The following is a 25,333-nucleotide window of genomic DNA, read 5'->3' on the forward strand; positions in this document are numbered from 1 at the left end:
GAGCAGAGGGAAAAAGAGAGAGCATACCCTGTCCAAAGAAACTAATATAAATAATGAAGGCCAATCAATAATATTCAAAATAGTGGGTAATCGCTGAAAATTTTCTGGTTAGAAGACCAATAGGCAGAAGAAAACCATGCGTAAGACCAAGAAAAAAGGTGTCATGAAGAAAGAGAATAGGTACATTTTACTACCTTTGTACTGAGAAAAAAAAACCTGCATTTAAAGTGCTAGATGAAGAAATTAACACATTCTATAATTAAAAACCACCATTTTGTCTTAAGTTTTAAGGATTACGTTTAAACATTCATAACAGCATTTGCTGTAATGAATATAAGCATTAAGTTTTACCCAGAAGATAAACCTCAACCAGAATGTAATAAATTAGACGTTCTCAGACTCATTTGATCTCAAGACCTTTTTTCACTGTTAAGTATTACTGCATATCCCAAAAACCTTATGTTTATATGGGTCATATCTAGTTTTAATAATCAGTAAATTAAAACTGAGTAAATCAAACATATTAGTAATTGAAATTGAGAAAATTTTAAATATTTTACAGTAATAAAACCCCACATTCATATAAACAATTTTTATGGAAAATAGATTTGCAAAAAAACAGTGGCGAGACAAGTAACATTGTTTATATTTTAGCAAATCTCTTAATGTCAGACAGCTATATTCTCATGTCTGCTTCTGTATTCAATCTGGTGATACCTTCTTCTGACAAAGCTAATTCAGCTAATAGGAAACTAATAGGAACCTATTAGCTAATAGCTAATAGGAAGCTAATTCAGCCTGACACAAATATGTAATAGAAAAAGAAAGGAAATTTTCAGACTCTGAAAGGGTTGAGGAGAAGGCAGGAGTCTCTGGACCACACTTAGAGAACCACTGAGATATTAAGAATATCAGGTTCCAGAAAATAGTACCTGTAGAAGCCTAAAACCATCTCATTCAGGGTCAAAAACCAGAAAGTGGTAGAAATGGGGATTTGACAAAGCCCCCTGCCTCATGCTGACAACATCCCCATAGAGCAGTATCTTTCAAACTGTTTAGTCGTAAGAATCACCCGGGATGTTTGTTAAACACAATGATGCCTGGCCCTAACACCAAACAAACTTAAACATTTCAGGTAAGAGGTTCCAGATTCTGCATTTTAAAAGTAGCAAGTGATTCTTAAAACCAGGGAACTTTGCCCCATAGGGAAACCTACTGATACTGGACCAAAATCTATACAGTATTACTCTACTGAAAGAAGGAAGAATGATGTGACACATACATGTTATTGGAAACTGATTCTTCAAATGATGCTTACCTGTAAAATTGCTTACAAGGGAAGAAAGTGATTCTGAAGAGAAATGAGGTCCCTTAAGACAGGAAGACAGGCTTAATTCATCACTTACCTGGGTACCAACAGTGATGTTCGGCATTGAAGAAATACCAGCACTGGATTTAGGTTTTTTATTTTTCGCTCTAGCTTTCTCTAACATTTTCTTCCTTTGACTAAAAGGAACTACACCCCTGAAAACAAAAAACACAAATTGGTCAAATAAGCAGTAAAACAGCCCACTAAATAAATTTGAAATTACACATATTATCAGTTAAGCATTTCTGGCATTTCTCCAGTAATTTCGCCTCAGAAAACTATTAACGTGTACAATTTCATCTTAATTCTAATTTGTCCATAAGATTAATAACTGGATCTACTTTTATTAAACCTTTATAATTAAATTTTATGGGAAATTCATCAATTGATTTCCTTTTTTTTTTTGAGACAGGGCCTTGCTCTGCTGCCCAGGCTAGAGTGTAGGTGGCTGATCTCAGCTCACTGCACTCTCTACCTCCTAGGCTCAAGAGATCCTCCTGCCTCAGCCTCCCAAGTAGCTGAGACTACAGGCACCCACCACCACACCCAGTTACTTTTTGTATTTTTTGTAGAGACTAGGTCTCACGGTATTGCCCAGGCTGGTCTCGAACTCCCAGGCTCAAGCGATCCTCTGGCCTTGGCCTCCCAAAGTGCTGGGATTACATGTGTAAGCCACTGTACCTGGCCCTAATTGATACATTTTCTTGCAAATAATTATACTTCATTAGGAAACTCCCCTGTATATTGTTTCCAAAATGCAAATTTGCTGTTAACTCCTTAAAATACAACACAGAAAAAATGTGAGGTCACCTTCTAACAGTAAAGCTATAATTAAATAAGGTAGAGAATATTCATACAATGAAATAAAAAAAAAAATCCTATAACCTATACTTTCAATTATGTAAAAGCAAAGTACATGATTATGTAGAGGAAAAAAAGATTTAAAATACCCCCAAATGTTAATTGTAGTTATCTCTCGTGGTAGGATTCTAAAGGATTTATGTTTCTACTTTATATTTTATAAAACTTATTAATTATATTCACTAAGTATGTACTACTTTTATAAATGTAACTGTTACAGTTTTTTAAAATGTTACTTTGTTCCAAAGTGAAATTTCTCTTCCATAAGGCATTATCTTTTAATTGACCTTCTCATGTTGGTATTCCACTACTCAAAGCATCTCTCTATACATATACAAGCATTCGCTGATAAATTCCTCCTCCCTATAGACTCACCACCAATATAAATTGTTCTCCAGCTGAGCGCAGGTGTAAAGGGCACAGCAATGTAAAGAAACTATCCGCTCTCCTTGAAGTTCCGAGTAAGTCTGAGCAGTGTGCTCTAATTTAGAAGCCACAGAACTTAAAGTTTCATCCACCCATGTAGCAACCTAAAGAATAAAATATTAGAACTTTAAAAAAAATCAAGCCATCTTTTCAAAAGGATTGTGGTAAAAACTAGGGCAAGGCATATATACTTTAAAGACTGGAGTTCTAAAATGTTTTGAGTTAAATGCTATAAAAATAAGTAATTCAGAGAGGTTCTTAGTAAGACTAGAAACTAAAATATCTTCTTCACACAAATCAAAATAGCAGTTATTGAAATGAATCTCTAAGGCCATCTTTAAGGTCAGAAGTAAACATCTGCTCTACCAATTTTTAAAAGAATTTAGTGACTTTAGGCCAGGTGTCATGCCTGTAATCCCAGCACTTCGAGGGAGGATCACTTGGGGCCAGGAGTTTGAGACTAGCCTGAGCAACACAGTGAGACTCTGCCTCTGCAAAAAAGTTTTAAAAATCAGTAGGGCACAGTGGTGTGTGCCTACAGTATTAGCTACTCGGAAGGCTTGAGTTCAAGGCTGCAGTGAGCTACGACCATTGCACTGCAGCCTGGACAACAAAGCAAGACCCCAACTCAAAAAAACAAAAACAAAACAAAAGAATTCAGTGACTTTAAAGCCAAACCGATAATTTGAGGCATAATATCCATACTTTCTCATTTGGTATTTCCTAGCTTCTCAACATCTTTTCTTAGCAATTTTCTTGAATATTTTTGCCTTTCCTTAAACCAGAAAGCTTTTTTTTTATGTGAGACGGAGTCTTGCACTGTCGCCTGGGCTGGAGTGCAGTGAGTGGTATGATCTCAGCTCACTGCAACCTCCACCTCCCAGGTTCAAGCAATTCTCCTGCCTCAGCCTCCTGAGGAGCTGGGATTACAGGCACCTGCCACCACATCCAGTTAATTTTTTGTATTTTTAGTACAGATGGGGTTTCACTATGTTGGCCAGACTGGCCTTGAACGCCTGACCTCATGATCTACCCACCTCAGCATTTCTATTTTTAAAGTTACAGTATAAACTAGCCAACAAAAATATACATTAGATTACTAAGGCTTGAGACACTTTGTATTTATGTTAACACAGAAAGATCGAAAATGAAAAGATGGAAAAGGAGCAAAAAAAGAAAAAAAGAAAACAATAATTAAAGCATGAAATGTTTATCGATGCAAAGTGTTTCATACCTTGTTATTTTCTGTAGCTACAGTTGCTCTTATGCTATTTGCAGACAGGAGGACTATCTTTTCATTGGTTAACCCCAAAAATGTTGCTCGTGGATGATGTAATGAAGGATTCTTTGAAAGCATAAAAAAAAATTACTATTTTATATGCTGATATGTAGAGCTATTCAATCCAAGATTTCATAAAATAAAATACCTGGGCATTTCTGTAAGGCTCAGATTCACTCCATTTCCACTGATAAAGTTCTCCTTTACTGCTGACAGCCAAAAGTTCAGAATATAGAGCCCCAATACAGATGAATTTTGTTCCATCCTATAAAGTAAAATACAATACTATAAATACAAAAATTGCCAAATCTACTGATTTGAACACTGTCACTTTAATCACTTCATCAAATCTAGATTAATTATGAAAACACATAAACCACAACTACATCAAGTCTTTAGCACAGCCTACAAGGTATCCAATTAAGGTGGCCCTGGCTCCCTCCATTAACTCACCTCCATTCACACTGGCCTTCTTCCGATTCTTGGACCATGTCCACTATGACCCTACCCTTGGACCACTGTCCTTGCTGTTCCCTCTGTCTTGTTACTGTTTCTCAGGTGACATTCCCTCAAGAGACTGTCTCTGATGACGCTATGTACAGAACCACCACTCTCACATTCAGTTCCTTATACTGCTTTCTTTTTAATCCACAGCACTTCACAACTTGACACATCTGTTTATACACTAGCTCACTCAAGTATAAGCTTTGTCTTATTCACCACTGTAACTTAAGAACTTAAGTGTACAAGTAGGTGCTCAATCAATGTGCTGAATGAGTGAAGGGAAAAAAAGAAAAACAGAATAAGGAGCTGAAGCAGAGAAAAACGATGTCAAATCAAAAGATTCGCTCTTTCAAGCTATGGAAACAAATGCCTATATTTAAGGTAATAATTTGTTCACTTTTATGCTGACATACATGCAGAAAGTTGAAATGCAATTAAATTATAAAAAGCTTGGCTAATAAATGTAAATAAATAATAATTTTCTTTAACATAAAACCAATGATCAGAGCCACAAAGCTACCTAGAAATCTCACAGCAAAATTTGCCAATAACAGATTTTAGGTTGCAAAAATGCTATTGGTCTATACACGGTACTTCTCCACTTTCTTTGGGATTCTGACCCCAGGGTATGATAAACAAACGGTGTCTTTCTGGTTTTCTGCCAAAATTTAATTTTATTTGATCAGATGGTAACGTTATAGTGCTCAGCTAAAACTTGTAAAGTTTACAAGATTTATTAATATAACACAATAACAACAGGTTATGCCTGACTGTTACACAGAAATAATACTAATTTTAATCTTCTATTTTACCTGTACCAGTCAACCCTATTTTCAAGTCACTTTTATTGGGGGATGTAAAAGAGACCAAATTTGGAATTCTCCAAGTTAGCAATTCTTCCCTTACCTTTAGCATGGATATCTACAAACCATTACTGACTTTCTCCATAGAAGCTGCATCAAATTTTACCTTTCTACTTCATATTCTCTTCTCAATCCTACGGTTAAGAATTAACTATAATAGAATCAGACTAAGTGAGTCCCAAACCTAGATCCAACACTGATTAAGTATGTGACTTCAGGTAAACTATACAATTTCTCTGAAACCATTTCTTCATTTCTAAAATGGGTATTAAGGTAATGCAAATCATGGTAAGGGAGAGGGGACTGCAGGGTAAAAACCAAATGGAGTAACATATATAGGTGACCCTTGAACAATATGGGTTTGAACTGTTAGGGTCTGCTTATAGTTCTCTTCAGCCTCTGCCATCATTGAGACAGCAAAAACAACTTCTCTTCTAACTCTTCCTTCCCCTCCTCAGCCTATTCAACGTGAAGATAATGAGAATAAAGACCTTAACGGTAATACACTTCCACTTAATGAATACTAAATATATGCTCTTTTCCTTAGGATTTTCTTAATAACATTTTCTTCTCTAACTTACTTTATTGTATAAATACAGTATATACTACATATAACATACAAAATATGTGTTAATCAACTTTATGTTGTTGCTAAGGCTCCCAGTCAACAGGAGGCTATAGTAAGTTTTGGGGGAGTTAAAATTACGTGGATTTTCAACTGCATGAGGAGTGGGTGCTTCTAACCCCTTCATAGTTCAAGGGTCAGCTGGATAAAGTACACAGCACAGAGCCCAGTGCAAAAAGCACTCAATCAAATTCGACTATGACTAATCTCCTCCCCTGACTTCACCTCTGACTCAACCAGAAAATGATAGCTCTCAGGCACAGGCTTCCTCAATATTCCTAGCTCTAGATTTGCTTAATGAAAGCGCCATTCTCACCTCCTCCCTTCTCCACATCTCAGAGAAAGAAGGATTTTCCTCCCCTATTTAAAGATAACCCACAGACGCATTGTAGGCAACTCCTTCTCATATCCCCCAACAACCATCCAAACAAATCTCTCCTTCAGTCCTAACATGGTAAAGTGAATTACTGCCTGGGCATGTTTCACCTTACCAGTTTTCAGTGATGGCTACAACATTTTTTCCAACTGCCAAATCAATGCCCAATGTATTTCCTCAATCCATCTTCTCTTTAAACTCTTCAAATGATTTGCCTCAGTTTATTATCTGTTATGGAACCCATCCTTCTTTCCTCACTTCACAGGTCACCATTCTCTACTGGTCTTCCATCTACCCTCCATCTCCCTGGCACTACTACCATGCACTACTATGCATGGTCTTCCCTCCATCTCCCTGGTACTACCATGCACTCCCTGCCACTGATTCTGTCTTTGTCCCTGTATTCAAATTGTGCTTCACCTTCAGCCTCAGTGACTGCATCCACTAGAGCATCATGCTTTTAAATGCGTAAATCTCGTATCTCCAGACTTACCTACAGCTGTCTTAAAAAGCACAATGACATCTCTAAAATGAATCTGCCATCTCCTGCAAAGCTGTGCCTTCCCTGTAGTCCCTATCTCTATGAATGACATCACCACCCACCTGGTAATGGGAGACATGACAATCAAATTGACTGATGAGAGAAAAGAAAGAGATGAGGGGTGCTCCCAGGTTCCCATGTCTACGATGCTCTCTCAGATTCTTTTTTTTTTTTTTTTTTTTTTTGAGACGGAGTCTCGCTCCATCGCCCAGGCTGGAGTGCAGTGGCCCGATCTCGGCTCACTGCAAGCTTCGCCTCCCGGGTTCCCGCCATTCTCCTGCCTCAGCCTCCCAAGTAGCTGGGACTACAGGCGCCTGCCACCACGCCCGGCTAATTTTTTATATTTTCAGTAGAGACGGGGTTTCACCGTGTTAGCCAGGATGGTCTCGATCTCCTGACCTCGTGATCCGCCCGCCTCGGCCTCCCGAAGTATTGGGATCACAGGCGTGAGCCACCGTGCCCGGCCAGATTCTTCTCTTTCTCTGTCCCCATAACCCTGGCTTTGGCTGAGATCCTCACAATTTCCTTGATCCTCACAATTTTCTCATAACTGACTTTCGATTTTTCCTGTTTCTTTCTCCCATCATGCCAGTAATGTTCGCCTCCTTAAAACTAATCAAATACAACAAAACAAAACCCCACCAGTCACATCAAGTTACTTCTCTAAGGACTCTATTGACGTCTAAATTGCTGCAAAACAATATCCTAACACCTTGCTTGGCAAACTGTCTAGTCATCCCACCTCTTCTCCTTCTCCCCACCACAAAGCAGCAATTCTGAATTTTTCATTGTTCCTCAAACACATCATGACCTTTCGTGACTCTGGGCCCATGCCTAATACGTTTGAAATACCTTTGTGTCTTGGTCAATGCCCACCTCACCTTACAAATGCTGCTTAAATGTCGCCTCCTCTGCGACGCCTTTGCCAGATCTCTCAGGCGGTATGGGCCATTTCCCATTCTGAACCCCTATGGCACTTTATTCATACTTTCAGTCTAGCATTGACCACACTGTGATCACATTATATTCTATTTAATGATTGTGTTCCCCACTGAATTCCTTGTGGAAAGGCCAATATCATACTCACAACTACATTACCATATGCCAGCTTGGTATATGACACAAAGCAGGAACACACTGACCAATTGTTGAATGAGCAAATGAATCTTAACTCCAGCTTCTTTGGGTAAAAATGCCTTACGAGAGCAGTGCAATCCTGAACAAACCATCCCAGTAGCAAGAGCCTGGTGCATGGTGCATGAGGCCCTCTCGGAACTGCCTTGTCTTTATCTTTCAGAAATAGGGCAATGTCCCCCAGGGTGATAAGGCCTGGATGAGCCAATTAAACCCCTACAGGCCCTGAAAATCCACTATGGACAAATGAAGATGAATAGCACAACTATGAACCCACAGGAAGAGGACAAAAAAATCACCTACTAGGTCTTGCCTGCTTCAGATTTATCCATATTAAAGAAAATTATTATATGTAGAGAAATACAAAATAAATACATACACAAGGACAGTATTTTAGCTCACTCATTTCATAAGTCATAGAAAATAATGTTTTTATTAAATATGAATTGCTGCTTCTGAGCAAGCTGACATCTGCTCAATCCAACTAGAGAAAGTGGCTATGCACGTTTCCTTAAAGAGCAGTAGTTTCTAGCTCTATTTTTCAACAAAAAGAAGTTGAATCAGTAAATCTGCAACTGTCCAACATAAATGGATCGTAAATTTAACTAGAAATCCTTCCTCAAAGGGGGAAGGAAAACTATTAAAAATATGAGACATGAAATAGTGGCCAAAGCTTTAAAAAACACTTGGCCCAGCAACACCAACTCTATTAACTGGCCACACCTACGTTTACTAATTTATATTGTGAAAAAGTTAGCCTCTCTATTCCTAAATTTTGCCCCACAAAACTTGGTTTTCACATATTTTCTACTATGAGCAAACACTGGTTTTATCATTAGGTAGCAGCTCCAACTCCTGTCACCAAATACAATGTACTGCATGTCATGATTGGAATGGATGGCAACTACAGTATACACTGCAATTTGGCCAACTGTGTCCATTCACACTTCATTTCTCTCTGCCTATCCACTTTTTCATATGCTTTTTATGCCGAGCTTTTCCTTTTTATGATCATTTTTCATTTTGTTCTTACTTCATATTAAATTACATTTGTGACACATCTAGTTAATCCTGGAAGTTTCCAGATGTCAATAAAAACAAATCAAAGATCTTCCCCAGCCAACTCCACTTTTAGAACCCTCTGCCTTCATTCTCCTCAGTGTGGGAAGCACAATGAAGGTGAAGCAGTATAACCAGCAAGTCTGATCAGCTGGTTCCAACAGGGAGATTGCTCCAAAGAGCTTAAACAAGGGGTCAAATGAAATGGTCCATTTCCTCTCAACACCATTCAAAGAAACAGAGTAACATACAACTCTACAATATAAAGGGAATAAATCTACTTATTGTTTCCTCTAGACTAGATAAAAATAGACCCAGAACAGTAAGGAATATTATTTTTTTTTAGCGTGGGAACAGAACCTCGCTCTGTCGCCCAGGCTGGAGTGCAGTGGCATGATCTTGGCTCACTGCAACCTCCGCCTCCTGGGTTCCAGCGATTCTCCCACCTCAGCCTCCCAAGTAGCTGGGACTACAGATGCACGCTACCATGCCTGACTAATTTTTGTATTTTTAGTAGAGACAAGGTTTCACCATGTTAGCCGGCCTGGTCTCGAACACCTGATCTCAAGTGATCTGCCTTGGCCTCCCAAAGTGGTGGGATTACAGACCTGAGCCACCAGCCCTGCCAGTTAATGTTAATTAACAGGACTGAGTTGGGTGCAGTGGCTCATGCCTGTAATCCCAGCACTTTGAGAGGCCGAGGTGGGTGGATCACGAGGTCAGGAGATCGAGACCATCCTGGCTAACATGGTGAAACCCCGTCTCTACTAAAAAATACAAAAGAATTAGCTGGGTGTGGTGGTGGGCGCCTGCAGTCCCAGCCACTCAGGAGGCTGAGACAGGAGAATGGCGTGAACCTGGGAGGCAGAGCTTGCAGTGAGCCGAGATCGCGCCACTGCACTCCAGCCTGGGTGACAGAGCGAGACTCCACCTCGGGGGGAAAAAAAAAACAGTTCTGAGTTGCTGAATCACTTTTGCATCTTCATCACATAAGTCTCATCGAGCACTTTCTGAGAGCTTAGTGAAAATACAGAATGTATGCACCCCTTAAATTGAAACAGTTTTGTTGCAGAGCACAAAGCAAAGTTTTTATGTTCAGCTTCAGCAAGTTTACCTAGCATAGATTTCTCTGTAATTTTTCTCCCTCCACTCCCATCAACTTTTATTACTTAGCTCTTTGTGTTTGACTTTTAACAGTCTTTGCTACTACTGTGGCTTCATCTTCCCCTTTTAAGTCCCTTTAGATTCTTTCTATTAAAATAAATTTTGGTCAGGCGTGGAGGCTCACGCCTTTAATTCCAGCACTTTGGGAGGCCGAGGCAGGCAGATCACTTGAGGGAGGCCAGGAGTTCGAGACCACCCCGGCCAATACGGCAAAACCCTGTCTCTACTAAAAATACAAAAACTAGCTGGGCATGGTGGCACATGCCTGTAATCCCAGCTACTGGGGAGGCTGAGGCACAAGAATCACTTGAACTCGGGAGGCGGTGGTTGCAGTGAGCCAAGATCATACCACTGCACTACAGCCTGGGTGACAGAGCAAGACTCTTATCTCAAAAAACTAACTAACTAACTAAATACATAAATAAATTTTATTGTGTATATTTGAAGTTTACAACATGTTATAGGATACATGTAGATATTTACATTGTTACTATAATAGATCAACATATCTATCATCTCACAGTTACTATTTTGTGACAAGAGCAGCTAAAATCTACTCAACAAAATCCATAATATGATACCATTTGATTAACTGTAATCCTCATGACATACATTACAGCTCTGGATTTGCATCCTACATGTCTGCTGTGGATCCTTTAACCCCATTTTCCTTCCCTCACACCCCCACACTCCTTGTCAGCCCACGGTAACCACTGCTTTATTCTCTACTTCTGTATATTTGACCTTTAAATAAAAAAAAAAAAAAGACTTCACATATAAGTGAGATCACGCAGTGTGTTTTTTCCCTGTGTCTTGCTTATTTCACTTAGCATAATGTCCTCTAGGTCTATCCATGTTGTGGCAAATGGATCTTTATTAAGCTGAATATTTTTCCTTTTTTTCTGTTCTGTCTGTGTGTGTGTTTTCTTTATCCATTTGTCCATGAAGGACACTTAAGTTTTCTCCATATATTACCTATTACAAATAATACTACAATGAATATGAGAGTGCAGATACTTTTTTTTTTTTTTTTTTGGGAGACAGAGTTTCGCTCTTGCTGCCCAAGGTGGAATGAAATGGCGCAATCTCAGCTCACTGCAACCTCCGCCTCCCAGGTTCACACGGCTCTCCTGCCTCAGCCTCCCGAGATGCTGGGATTACAGGCACATGCCACCACACCCAGCTAATTCTTTGTATTTTTAGTAGAGACCGGGTTTCACCACATTGGCCAAGTTGGTCTCGAACTCCTGACCTCAGGTGATCCACCCAGCTCGGCCTCCCAAAGTGCTGGGATTACACACGTGGGCCACCATGACCAGCCCAAGTGCAGATATGCATGATTTCCTCTCCTCTGCATACGTACATAATAGGGATTGCTGGGTCCTACGGTGGCTCTATTTCTAACTTCTTTAGGAACTTTCACGCTGCTTTCCAAAATAGCCGTACCAATCTACGTTCCCAATAGCATATAAGGGTTCTCTTTTCTCTGTATCACTGTCAACATGTGCTATCTCTTGTCTTTTCCATAACAACTAACCTAATGGGTGCGAGATGGTGTGTCACAGTGGTTTTAATTTGCATTTCCCTGACAATTACTGACTTATTAAGCACTTTTTCAAATATCTGTTAGCCATTTTTATGTCTTCTTTGAAGAAGTGTCTTATAAGGTCCTTACCCACTTTTTAATCAGGTTATTTTTCTGCTACTGACTTCAAGTGTTCTTTATAAATTTTGAATATTAACTCCTTATGAGATGCATGGTTTGCAAATAGTTTTTCACAGTCTATAGGGTGCCTTTTTATTTTGTTGATTGTTTTCTTTACTGTACACAAAGACTTTTTGTTTCATGTAGTTCCATTTACTTATTCTTGCTTTTGAAGTTTGAGTTTTTGGAATGAAATCCAAAAATCACTGCCATGAGCAATGTCAAGGAGCTTTCCTTAAACTTTCTTACAGTCTGTAAAGTTTCACACTTCACATTTAGGTCTTTTGTCTATTGAGTCGATTTTTATGTATCGTCTAAGATAGGAATCCAATTTTACATGTGAAAATCCAGTTTTCCCAGTACCACTTATACTATCTTTTCCCCACTGGTGCCCTTCTCAAAAATTAGTTAATAATGTATGTTTGAATTTATTTCTGGGCTCTCTATTCTGTTCCATTGGTCTATGTTTCTGTTTTTATGCCAGTACCATATGGTTTTGATTGCTTATAGCTTTGTTTATTTTAAACCAAGAAGTATGGTGCCTACAATTTTCCCATTATTGCCTTCACTATTTGGGGTATTTTATAGTTCTTTACAAATTTTAGGATTGCTTTTCTATTTCTATGAAGAATGCCACTGGAATTCTTATAGAGATTACGTATGAATCTGTACGTTATTTTGAGCAGTATAACAATACTAATTCTTCCCATCCATGAAGCTCTCTAGACTCAAGAGATCCTCTCACCTCCGCCTCCCCAAGTGCTGAGATTATAAGCACGAGCCACAGCACCTAGCCAAGATTATTTTCTTAATTTCTTTTCTAGCTAGGCTGTTATTTGTGTATAGGAATACTGCTGATTTTTGTATGCTGACCTTGTAGCCTGCAACTTTAACGAATTTATTAATTCTAACAGGTTTTTTTGTGAAATTTTGGAGGGGGTTCTACATACAAGATCATGTCATCTGCAAACAGAGATAATTGACTTCTTCCTTTCTAATCTGGTTGTCTTTTATTTCTTTTTCTTGTTTGATGTTCATTAGTGCTTCTAGTACTATGATGAATGGAACTGGCAAGAGCAGGCATCCCTGCCTTGCATTAAATATTAGTGGAAAACCTCTGAGTTGTTCCCTGTTGATTGTTAGCTATGAGTTTTTTCATATATGGTTTCTATTATATGGAGGAGCTTTCCTGTCACACCTAAACTGTTAAAGAGTTTTATCAAGAAACAATGCTCGACCGGGCATGGTGGCTCACGCCTGTAATCCCAGCACTTTGGGAGGCCGAGGTGGGCGGATCATGAGGTCAGGAAATCGAGACCATCCTGGCTAACACAGTGAAACCCTGTCTCTACTAAAAATACAAAAAATCTGCTGGGCGTGGTGGCGGGCGCCTGTAGTCCCGGCTACTCAGGAGGCTGAGGCAGGAGAATGGCGTGAACCCAGGAGGCAGAGCTTGCAGTGAGCCGAGATCACGCCACTGCACTCCAGCCTGGGCAACAGAGGGAGACTCCGTCTCAAAAAAAAAAAGAATGCTTAACTTTTCCAAATGCTTTTTCTGCGTCAATCAAGGTGTTCATGTGATTTTCAGGTTTCATACTGCTAACACGATCTATCACATTGATTAATGTGTATATATATAAAGCCAGCCTCATGCCAGGAATAAATTCTACCTGGTCATGATGTATAATCTTTCTGATATGTATTGAATTCAGTTTCCTGAATTTTTTTGGAGGATTTCTGCATCAATGTTCAAAGATATTATTAGCCTATGGTTTTCTTTTCCTCTGGCGTCTTCATCTGGCTTAGGCCTTGTAAAATGTGTTTGGTTCAGATTTTTATTGGAAGTAGGCTGGTATAAACACATGTATAATTACAATTTACTTGCAGACATTCAGCAACATACTAAATTTCTAAACTAGAAAAAATAAATTGCAAAAATGACCAAGAGAAAATACAGTCATGTTATAGAACCACCTAATTGAAAGATTACCTCTTCTCACCAAAGTAAATGAATTATCGAAGCTATTCCAGAAATACAAAATGTAACGAGCAGTCATACAAGTCAAAAAAACAGTAAAAAACAGTAGATGCATAGATGGTTAGACGGAAAGGTGGACAGACGGAAGGATGGAAAGAATGGCTAGAGAAGGGTGAGTAAAGGGAGCAGGGAGAAAGGAGTCGGAGGCAGAGTATGGGAGGAGAGAGGAAGGAAGAGAGGGAGGGGGAGACAAGAAAGAAAGGATGGATTTTAGGGAGTAGGGATAGCATAATAAGAAAGTTGATGTTTTGGGGTAAAAACCTTCAGAAACCAGTATAAACTTGGCTAGTTTGACTGTGAGCATCATAACCTTGGACTTAGAGCACAGACTTAGTTAGGCACTCCCTCCCCTTCTCACTTTGGTACATATAGGCTGCCCTTAATTTCCTATTACACTAAATTATTACTGTAATAAAATGTTTTCATAACTTGAGTTCATTCTAGTCCAGTCAGATAAAGGGGGCATGCATGATCTGTATCTTTTTGGTCTGTGTCCAATTCACTACCAACAGAGAACCTGGCACATAAAATACAACTCCCACATAAACGTACTTGGAAATACCCAACAGGGCTCTCTCACCCTCCCATGATCTGCAGGAACTGCCTGTTCTCCCTTTGTGGGACAGGACCATGTTTCTCCTTGCTCTTTGCACTTTACATAAACTAACTCATTTAATTCTCATAACAAACCCATAATGTAAAAATTATTACTATCTCTATCTATATGAGAAAACCAAGGCAGACAGAAGAAAGAACTTGATCAAGGTCATACAAGTAGACAGTGGCAGGGTTAAGATAGGAAATCCAGCAGCTTGACTTCAGAGTCCACACTCTTTGTAATCATTCTGCGCAGCCTCCTGTGATTTCCCAATGCCTCCTGTGCTATTGTGTAGCTATTATGTATGTATGTATGGAAATCTATTATAGTGCTTACTCAGATTACTATTATTTTTCTTCTTCCTATAAAATCTCTTACTCTAACATCTAACAAAAGGTCTAACACATGGCATATATTTAGTCAAGGTTTCTAAATTAATAATGATTGACCCTTACTTCTGTCTTTATGGAGCTTTCAAGATGCCTATAATTTTTAATTATGCTTTTATATTATATTAGTTTTGACATTTAATTCAAAGAATAATTTTGGGAAATCTTTGTATTTTACAGTCACCTCAAATATTTTCAGTTCAATATTATACCACAAAACCTTAAAGAAAAGAGAACATTCTATCATTAAAATAATTTTATTAGCTTACAAATGGTAAAACTGCCAGGCACAGTGGCTCACGCCTGTAATCCCTGCACTTTGGGAGGTTGAGGAGGGTGGATCACCTGAGGTCAGGAGTTCAAGACCATCCTGGCCAACATGGTGAAACCCCAACTCTTCTAAAAATACAAAAAACTAGCTGGACGTGGTGGTGGGTGCCTGTAATCCCAGCTACTCAGGAGGCTGAGGCAGCAGAATCATTTGAACACAGGAGACAGAGGTTGCAGTGAGCCGAGATCGCATCACTACACTCCAACCTGGGCGACAAGAGCGAAATTTCATCAAAAAAAAAAAAAAGGTAGAATTTTGAGGAACTGGTTGCTCCTCTAACTGGATGCTGGGAAAGTAGGTACTAATCCAGCTCCTTTACCAACAGAATGAACTTTGTACCCTAACAAGAGGCAAAATGAAAATTACTATGAACATTAACAACCATACTTAATATTTAAGAGTATTGTATTAGCTCATTTCTGAAATTAAACTAGGATGCATATTTTGATTGCCCCTACTCCTTAAAAAAAGCTACTCCTTCCCATATTTAAAAAGAAACTTCATTGCTACATCTGCCATTTACAAGCCATGTGAAATAAGCAAAGACATGAAGTTTCCTTCTCCATAAAAATGAATGGATCAGAGGCAAGCCAAAGGTCTTTTCCAGCTATATTCCAAGTTTACTACTGTGTACAAAACTGAGACTATCCTTTAGCAGCCTGGTATGTCAAGAACGTAGAAATAACACTTTCAGTCAAAATAATACAAGTTACCAAGATTTTTTTTAAAAGCAAACCCCAATCAAGATTATAAAGGAAGCCACATTTTAAGAATATTACTTTGAATGAGTAATCATCACCTGTCTCCTACACTAAACCTCACAAGTTTCTTAGGACTGGCTCAATATCCAATCTTGTGATTAATATAGCCCCCATAAGTAGCAAGGTACTAGGCAATTAGCAGCAATGTCTGTGGCATGAAGGAGATAAAATGATAGATGCATGCTCTGCAACTGCTCTAGTTTCCCAGTGTCAGCCTTAGTATGACATTCAAACTGTCTTGAGCTGGGACTTCCTACTGGATCCCTCATTAGACAAGCCCCTACTCTTGGCAGACCACTCTCATCTGGTGCTGGTACCTCCTCTCCCCAGTGGTAAATACCAAATGCATCCTGACACCCTATCTCCCTGCATTCTCCACCTACCTCTCTATTCCCTGTCAAGCCTCCCCCCAAAACCTTCTGCTCCTCAGGACTCACTACCCCTAACTAATTTTGGGAAACCAATATAGGTCTCACATATTGCCAGTTTCTGCACATGATATTTATCCTGTGCCTCTGTATAATACTTTGTTTACCTAAAGTTAGTTAAAAACAAGATCTTCTTTCCCTTTAATAGCTCTCTATATTCTCTTGTAGCATTCAGCCCTGCAAACAACCACCTAATGGTATTTATTGATCACTATGCTAATGCTTAACAGTTTAATGAAAGGCTTAAGCTGTTTTCTGTCCCAGAATTCAAGTATGATTTTTAGATTTCAATCATGTGCTAATAAAAAGTGTTTTTCGATGTTGCTATTTTAAATTTGGTGTTTAATGGAAAAAAGAATATAGGTAGGATATACTTTGTTTCACATACCACTCTTCTTCCATTCACTCAGTGGCTAAACAAACCAAGGAATAATGCACTAAAAGTCTAAAGTGCCAAGATTTCATGATGCACTTACAACTGTCTGTAAAAACAAAGTGTACTTAAAAACATATCTATCATATTTTTAGGCAGGCCAACAAGGGCTAGCTAAATCTAACAGAGAGTATAATGACCAGGCTTGCTAAACTTGCACTATTCAGAAATACTTTCATTAATCAAAAATAATACATGACAAAGAAACCTAGATTAATAATACGTGATGGCCCTATTAAAACATAATTCAAGAGTTCTCTTTTACTTCCTGCCAATATGAAACAGACACAGCTTCAGCATGATTCAGGCAAGAGAAATAGGAAACAGTAAATGATGTACCAAAAGAAAAAAAAAAAGTGAAAGCTAAATCACTCCCTACCACATGAAGTAAAAGTAGAACTTGGGACATTTCTAGTTTTAGGGAAATAAGTAAAAGAATGCAATTCAGGGAAAGTTTGGCAGTTGCCAAAGAAGACAGAATAACCTTTTGCTTCCAAAGAGACTGATTAAAATTCAAGTTCCTTCTTGCATTCAAGCTTGCCACATGAGCTGAATGCAGAGGAAAATAAATGAACTACAACAAGACTCACGGTAACTATGGAAACGTAAATTTGGAAAGTTAAATAATATTTCCCTTCAATATCCCAGATTCAAGTTCTAAATCAAAGAAAGGAAAGAAATCCTTATCAGGCTCCCTTTATCTGCTAGTAGGGCCCCAAAGTTCCCATCTTCTTTTAGTTTATTTCTGCTTCAGAAAAATTCCTACCCAAATGGTTCTGGAAATAAGAAAAAAGAGACACAGTAAAAAACAAGTGAAAAACATGGGTTCCAATAGGAGCCTCTGAAGATGAACTATCAATTACATACATACCATGAACAGGATGCATCAACTCTGTTTCACTTATGGCAGTGATGGATTTTTAAAGATTCAAATCAATTACCAAATCCTAGATGTTTTCTATAATCCAGTCATTGCACTGTTCCTCAGGATGCAGAGCATACTCCCCTAGCCCATTCCTGTTCAGTCAGCTTTGTCTCCCACAGCATTCACAGCAAAGGATCTGTCAGAACTCACTGCCATTAAATGGCATAGTTAACTAATCAAGGAACACAGATCCCTAATCTTGTCATGATATACATGCTGTATCAATGACCAAAAACACGCCCTGCAGAAACTGGTGTCCACTTGACTTTAGAAATTTGACAAAACAAATTTCTACCAAGGAATGCAACATCATTTATTAGAGTAATTATTACCAGAAAGGAAGTACTGGAATAGCATGCTGATGTGTTATCTAGAACTACCATCCTAATTACTCTGATTTACTTCATCAAGCAGTAAGATACGTTGCACCACTGAATACATCTCACTGAGATGACTCATGGAGTGCCAAATAAAGATACATTCTATTTATATTTTAAAACAAAACAAAAATATTGTTTTATATTTGTGTTTTTCCTTGAGTGATAGTACAAAAACCAGAATAAATAAAATGGAAACCTTGGAGGGAGGGGTTGTCAGGGATCCACTTAAATGGAAGCGGTGTGAATTTTTTCCAAATACCTTATCAGGCCACCACTGCAAATCTTCTCCTAGAGATACTGGACTTTGAACAGGTGTATTCTTCTTATCCAAGTTTGGCTCTCCTTCCTTGCTGGTAGAGCCCCTTTCATTATCAAATGAGGCTCCATCAAGCCACCTTCGTTCACGTAAACGTAAAACGGATTCACGTTCACGCAACAGCTCAGAGTCTCTCTCTAAGGGAAGAAGGAGAACTGGTATGCAATTGGGTCACACCAGTGGGATAAAAGTAAGCCACTCTCTAGTAAAGACCCTTCAGGATGCAACTAACAGCAGTTTATCTACTCATAAAAATTTATGTAAATGTATATCTAATAAGGCTGACATGCAACATTCAAAACATCAACCCTTTCAAGTGAATGTATAAAAATTATAACTAGTATTTTAAAAAATTAGAGGCAGACTTTTCTATATTTCAACTATATGGTTTTAGAGCTGAACTGCTTTATTCTGAACTATATTTGGTTTTTTTAAAAAAATTTTAAATTGTTGGCTTGCATTAGAAATGCTTACTATGAATTCAATTTATATACTAGAAAATATACACTCCTCATTTGTCTACTGGTGGGTTTAAAAAGCACATAAATTTAGAACTTCCACATGTTATACATATAAGCAAACTCAAAAAATGTACACATAGAAAAAACCCTAAAAAGGTTAAACTATGAATCCATTAATATAAGCTAAGTAGAAAGTTTTTAAAAACCAAGCCCTTGTTTAGAGTAATTTTTATAGGATAGATTTTTATGAATAAGTCTTAAATTTTTTTGAGGAACCAGACAGTCTGTTTTTTTAAAAAGGAATCTTTATAAAACGATTTCCTTACCAAAATGCTTCCCATGGCTATTGGCCTACAAACTATCTAAAGCCAGTTTTTCTGAAGTTGCTCATATATTACTTTTTAAACAACATAACCAAAATAAACTTTCTAAGAATAGGATAAATAAGGATTAGAAACAATAATTAAATTGAACTATACAAAACTGCCATATATATAGGTCAAAAGTGGTCAAGTATTAGCTATTCCATATGGTTCAAACTAAAAGTAATGCCTACATAGAATGAACATAGGAAAAGAGACATTTGGCCAGGTACGGTGGCTCATGCCTGTAATCCCAGCACTTTGGGAGGCCAAGGTGGGTGGATCACTTGAGGTCAGGAGTTTGAGACCAGCCTGACCAATATGGTGAAACCATGTCACTACTAAAAATACAAAATCAGCCTGGTGAGGTGGCCAATGCCTGTAATCTCAGCTACTTGGGAGGCTGAGGCAGGAGAATCACTTGAACCAGGGAGGCAGATTGCAGTGACCCAAGATCATGCCATTGCCCTACAGCCTGAGCAACAAGAACGAAACTCCGTTTCAAAAAAGAAAGGTGGGGGGGAGGGGGGAAGAGACATTTAAAGGAGTTATTTATGTTAGATATGAAATATTTGAAAATATATTACTTGATACATTTAAAGCAGTAAAGTATGCATTTATTTTTAAATTCATAACGCTATTACATAGTGCATTCAATATATTAAAAGATCACCACAGATCTGTTATTTTAAAACTTTATTCCTAAGTACTAAAAGTATATGCAGCAAGCTCTCAATATAACATGGCATATTTTCCAGTTTAAAGATCAGTAAATACAGCTAATTTCTGTTATTTGAATCAAGTAGTTTTACATTCTGGAAAGTAAAAATATTGACAATTATAATGTAAACAAGCTATACACAAATATATGCAGAGAAAGGCAGGATTAATTATTTCAAAATCTTTCTAACCTCTACCATGTACTGTATCTTTTAAGGATTTCAAACTTTTTTTTTTTTTTTTTGAGAGAAAAAAAAATAGCCTGCACTCCCAGGCTGGAATACAGTGGTGTGATCTCAGCTCACTGCAAGCTCCGCCTCCTGGGTTTACATCATTCTCCTGCCTCAGCCTCCCAAGTAACTGTGACTACAGGCACCCACCACCACGCCCGACTAATTTTTTTTGTATTTTTCTAGTAGACATTGGGTTTCACTGTGTTAGCCAGAATGGTCTCCATCTCCTGACCTCATGATCCACCCACCTTGGCCTCCCAAAGTGCTGGGAATACAGGCATGAGCCATCATGCCCGGCCTCAAACTTCCGAAAATAGCATTTTAGGCTGGGCGCAGTGGCTCATCCCTGTAATCACAAAACTTTGGGAGGCTAAGATGGGCGGATCACCTCAGGTCAGGAGTTCAAGACCAGCCTGGCTAACACGGTGAAACCCAGTCTCTACTAAAAATACAAAAATTATCTGGGCATGGTGGCAGGCACCTGTAATTTCAGCTACTCAGGAGGCTGAGGCAGGAGAATCTCTTGAACCCAGGAGGAGGAGGCTGCAGTGAGCTGAGATCATACCACTGTACTCCAGCCTGGGCAACAGAGTGAGACATTGTCTCCAAAAAAAAAAAAAAAAAAAAAAAAGAAGCGTTTTAATAAACTAAACATTTCTACACATTTAATATTGGTCCTAAACCCATTCTAGTAAGTTTTTTCACATTTCATTATTTTATCTAACCAGGATTTAAAATAAACAGATCACTTATTTTAAACAAATAAACTAAGACTTGTTTTCTGAATGCTGCATGTCACTGTAAAGTAGAATTCTGCTTTTAGTTCAGAATCCATATTCCTAATTAAAAATACATTTAGGTGAAGTCATAGTCCTTGACATCAATTCCACAATGTAAATAAGATCAACTCTAAAATACTATTGTGGCTCTTCAAAATAATAAATAATTTTAATGCTAAAGCATTCATAAAAAACTAATAATAACTGCAATATTAGAAGTTCAAATACAGTAAGTCGATTCTACCACTATCTTTCCATATAGCTAGCCTGCAACAATAAATAAATAAATAAATAAATAAATAAATAAATAAATAGATGCAAAATTACCTCGAGATGAGCCTAGCCTGGAAAGTGATGAACGACGAAAAGAAGGGTAACCAAAATAGCTAATGTCTTCAGAAAACATGGCATCCGCATCAATAATGACACTTGGGTGGGCAGAATGAATGTCAGCATCAAGGAGAGACATAAGATCCTCTATAAACAGAAACAAACATCACTGAAGGATACACACAAAGAGCATCTGTAGACTGCTGAAAGATCTCTAAAAATTAAAATACATTAAAAAACTAGGGACTGACATCACCTGAGGAAAAACACAACTTACATTACTAACAAATATTTTAAGAACACCAAATGCGTAAATGTTGCCTGAGCTACTTACTACATAATCACAAGAAATATAGATCACTCGTTAAGATATAACACTTGTGGCCAGGCGCAGTGGCTCACGCCTGTAATCCCAGCACTTTGGGAGGCCGAGGCAGGCAGATCACAAGGTCAGGAGATGGAGACCATCATGGATAACTCGGTGAAAACCCGTCTCTATTAAAATACAAAAAACTAGCCGGGCATGGTGGCGGATGCCGGCAGTCCCAGCTACTCAGGAGGCTGAGGCAGGAGAATGGTGTGAACACAGGAGGCAGAGCTTACAGTAAGCTGAGATCACGCCACTGCACTCCAGCTTGGGTGACAGAGCAAGACTCCGTCTCAAAAAAAATAAATAAAAAAAAAAGATACAACACTTGTGACATCACAGAGATAAGACAGTCAAGATCAAAATGTAGTTCAGTTATTACATATTTTCAGTAATAAGGACATCAAAAACAATACTGTAGAGTCATGTGTCATCTAGTTATAAAGCTATGCACATACAGCCATGTCTTTGTTGGGATCAAGCACAAATCCACTGAGCAAAACTACTTCCCCATTTTCCCTTAAAAGAAACTTTACAATCAAATCAAGCAGTTCTACAATGAAAATTATCTACCACCTTGAAAATAATACTCAGAAAAGTCTATGCACTTTAAATTCCATTCCCCAGTTCAAAGAGCACTCCAGCACTGAGAAAAACATGACAGTGATCCACCAACCTCCAGGCAAATAAGATTCGCTGGCTGTATCATCCCCATCATCTCCATCTTCATCATCCCGGCTAAGTAAATTATTTACAGCAAGGTTCACATCAAGATTTGTTCGCTGAAGTTCTCGAATAATGACACTTCTGGATTTGCCTTGTAAGACAACTTGGGCCTGAAATAAAAAATAAAAAGAAGTGCTATGGTAATTTTCTTTTGATTAAATTCTTTATCAAAATCAGCTTTCTAGGACAGGGCGTGGTGGCTCAAGCCTGTAATCCCAGCACTTTGGAAGGCCAAGGCGGGCGGATCACCTGAGGTCAGGAGTTTAAGACCAGCCTGGCTAACATGGCGAAACCCCGTCTACACTAAAAAATACAAAAATTAGCTGGGTGTGCTGGCTACACCCGTTAATTCCAGCTACTTGGGAGGCTGAGACATGAGAACTGCTTGAACTCAGGAGACAGAGGTTGCAGTGAGCTGAGATCAAGCCACTGCACTCCAGCCTGGGCAGCAGAGTGAGACTGCCTCTCAAAAAAAACAAAAAACAAAACAAAACAAAACAAAATAAACTTTATAAGATCAAAATAGAAAAAGTTATTTCAGAATTCATGATATGAGTCAGGACTACAACCCACATATTCAGTAAAACCTCACCTTGTCCTATTGTCTGACATTAAGTGTTCTATAAGATCCATACCTGTGAAATCAGCTCCTCTGGAATGACAGATGCTGGAATAACTGGCTGGGGCTGACTGCCCAAAAGCCCAGACCCTCGATCCCGTCCTGTCCGAATAACTCGAGTCTGCCGCCGGGAATCTCGAGCTCCAGCTGACGACCTACCAGAGGATCCTCCACCACTTCCACCCACTCCAGAACTCCAGCGGCTTCTAAATATTGGAGAATTTATAAAATTAGCATTTTTAAACCATCATTCTGATGGCTTGGGTCTCACTGTTATTATTTTCAGCTAAAATAAAATTATTTGTCTAATTGACATAACATGTTACGTAGTGTTTTGACAAAAGAATAAGGTAATAGAACTGGGCTTTAAAATAATAATACTGTTTTTTAAAGAAATGGGATCTTGCTATGTTGCCCAGGCTAGAGAGCAGTGGTTATTCACAAGTACAAACAAAATACACTACAGCCTAGAACTCCTGGGCTGAAGTGATCCTCCTGCCTCAGCCTCCTGAGTAGCTGGGGACCACAGGTATGCACTAAGATACCTGACAACTGTCCCAATTTTTTTGTGTTTTTGAGATGAGGTCTTGCTATGTCGGCCAGGCTGGTCTCAAAACTCCTGGGCTCAAGCAATCTTCCCGTCTCAGCCTCCTGAGCAGCCAGGATTACAGGTGTGTACTACCATGCCCAATCCAATTTCTTTAATGTTTAAATATAACTTCACTTTTTATAAAGATAAACATCACACTTTTGCATCCTTACAAAAAAAAATTTTTTTGAGACAGAGTCTCCCTCTGTCACCCAAGCTGGGGTGCAGTGGCAACATCTTGGCTCACTGCAACCTCTGCCTCTGCCTCCTGAGTAGCTGGGATTACGGGTGTGGGCCACCATAGCCTGGTTTTTTTTTTTTTTTTTTCAGCCTGGCTAATTTTTATATTTTTAGTAGAGACAGGTTTTCATCATATTGGTCAGGCTAGTCTCGAATCCCTGAACTCAGGTGATCTGCCAACCTTGGCCTCCCAAAGTCCTGGGGAAATAATTTTTTAAAGCCACCTATGTATTTTTAATCACAACTACAAAATGAACACATCGGCCAGGCACGGTGGCTCACACCTGTAATCCCAGCACTTTGAGAGGCCAAGATGGGTGGATCACGAGGTCAGGAGTTCAAGACTAGCCTGGCCAACATGGAGAAACCCTGTCTGTACTAAAAATAGAAAAATTAGCTGGGCATGGTGGCACGTGCCTGTAATCCCAGCTACTCCGGAGGTTGAGGAAGGAGAACTGCTTGAACCAGGACCCGGGAGACAGAGGTAGCAGTGAGCCAAGATCGCGCCACTGCACTCCAGCCTGGGCAACAGAGCGAGACTCTGTCTCAAAACAAATAAATAAATAAATAAAATAAAATAAAATAAATAAATAAAATAAAGTGAACACATCTTGCCTTTGCATGAAAGACCTATCAGACTTAACTACCAACGCTGTTACACAAAAACTAAAATTCAGAGTTCAGAATTCAGTGCTTCCCATGAAATAAACATTCATTTGCTAAGATAGTACTGCATTAATATTCAGCACTATCAACCACCTTGTCCAAGAGGGAGCTGCTATTTAAATATGGTAATTTTTTCCTGTGACAAAACAACTTAGAAAGGGCATGACATCTACATCTTCACTTACTGCCCAAACATGAACATTAAGAAGATTCAAATCAACTCATCTAGATAACCATGACTGCCTTCTGTACTTAATCACATCTTAAAGAAAATGGTCACACAAGTCACTTCAGCTTTTTAAATTAGGGCAGCATCTGTTCTCTTCAAAATGAATCTAATACTTGGAGATCATTTGACCTAGATAGAGGTATTTTACTCTCAATTCCTACTGTACTCACTGCCTAAGGCTGAAACCTTCAAACTCCCAGTGCAAACAGACTTCATTTCAATTTGATTTTCCAAACCATTTCCCCCCTTTAGAAGTTTGGAATACATTAACCAATAATGATTCTTAAATCAGTATATACCAAACTTCCATGGTTTCTCCTCTCACTTGACTGGAAAGTCCAATCTCTGGTTAAACAAAAAAACTGTTTAAATAGTTTCCTCAGTAAAATGAAAAAATAAACCTAGAGAAGCTGTTGTCATCCTTTTGATGGGCTTCTGTACTTGCTGATGCACACTACCAATTCATGTTTATGCAGTATCTGTATTTATAGCCTAAGAACTGCCCAA

General features: G+C 38.7%; 1 protein-coding gene across 3 annotated transcripts in view; it reads right to left on the reverse strand.

Annotated features, from left to right (window-relative positions):
• UBR5 (ubiquitin protein ligase E3 component n-recognin 5) overlaps window positions 1–25,333 on the reverse strand; it is a 154,963-nt gene that overhangs the window by 66,614 nt on the left and 63,016 nt on the right. For 2 of the 3 annotated variants that reach the window (XM_011983491.1, XM_011983490.1), the window contains exons 6-13: window positions 23,119–23,308; window positions 22,434–22,593; window positions 21,388–21,537; window positions 18,449–18,660; window positions 4,084–4,200; window positions 3,891–4,001; window positions 2,606–2,760; window positions 1,407–1,524 (exon numbers count right to left, since the gene is read on the reverse strand). In XM_011983491.1, the coding sequence (XP_011838881.1) occupies window positions 1,407–1,524; window positions 2,606–2,760; window positions 3,891–4,001; window positions 4,084–4,200; window positions 18,449–18,660; window positions 21,388–21,537; window positions 22,434–22,593; window positions 23,119–23,308 (1,213 nt within the window). The remainder of the gene's footprint in view (window positions 1–1,406; window positions 1,525–2,605; window positions 2,761–3,890; window positions 4,002–4,083; window positions 4,201–18,448; window positions 18,661–21,387; window positions 21,538–22,433; window positions 22,594–23,118; window positions 23,309–25,333) is intronic. The other variant, XM_011983492.1, reaches the window with a different exon arrangement.

The sequence above is a fragment of the Mandrillus leucophaeus genome, unplaced genomic scaffold, assembly GCF_000951045.1.
Source record: "Mandrillus leucophaeus isolate KB7577 unplaced genomic scaffold, Mleu.le_1.0 Scaffold250, whole genome shotgun sequence".
In the NCBI taxonomy this organism is placed as follows: Eukaryota; Metazoa; Chordata; class Mammalia; order Primates; family Cercopithecidae; genus Mandrillus; species Mandrillus leucophaeus.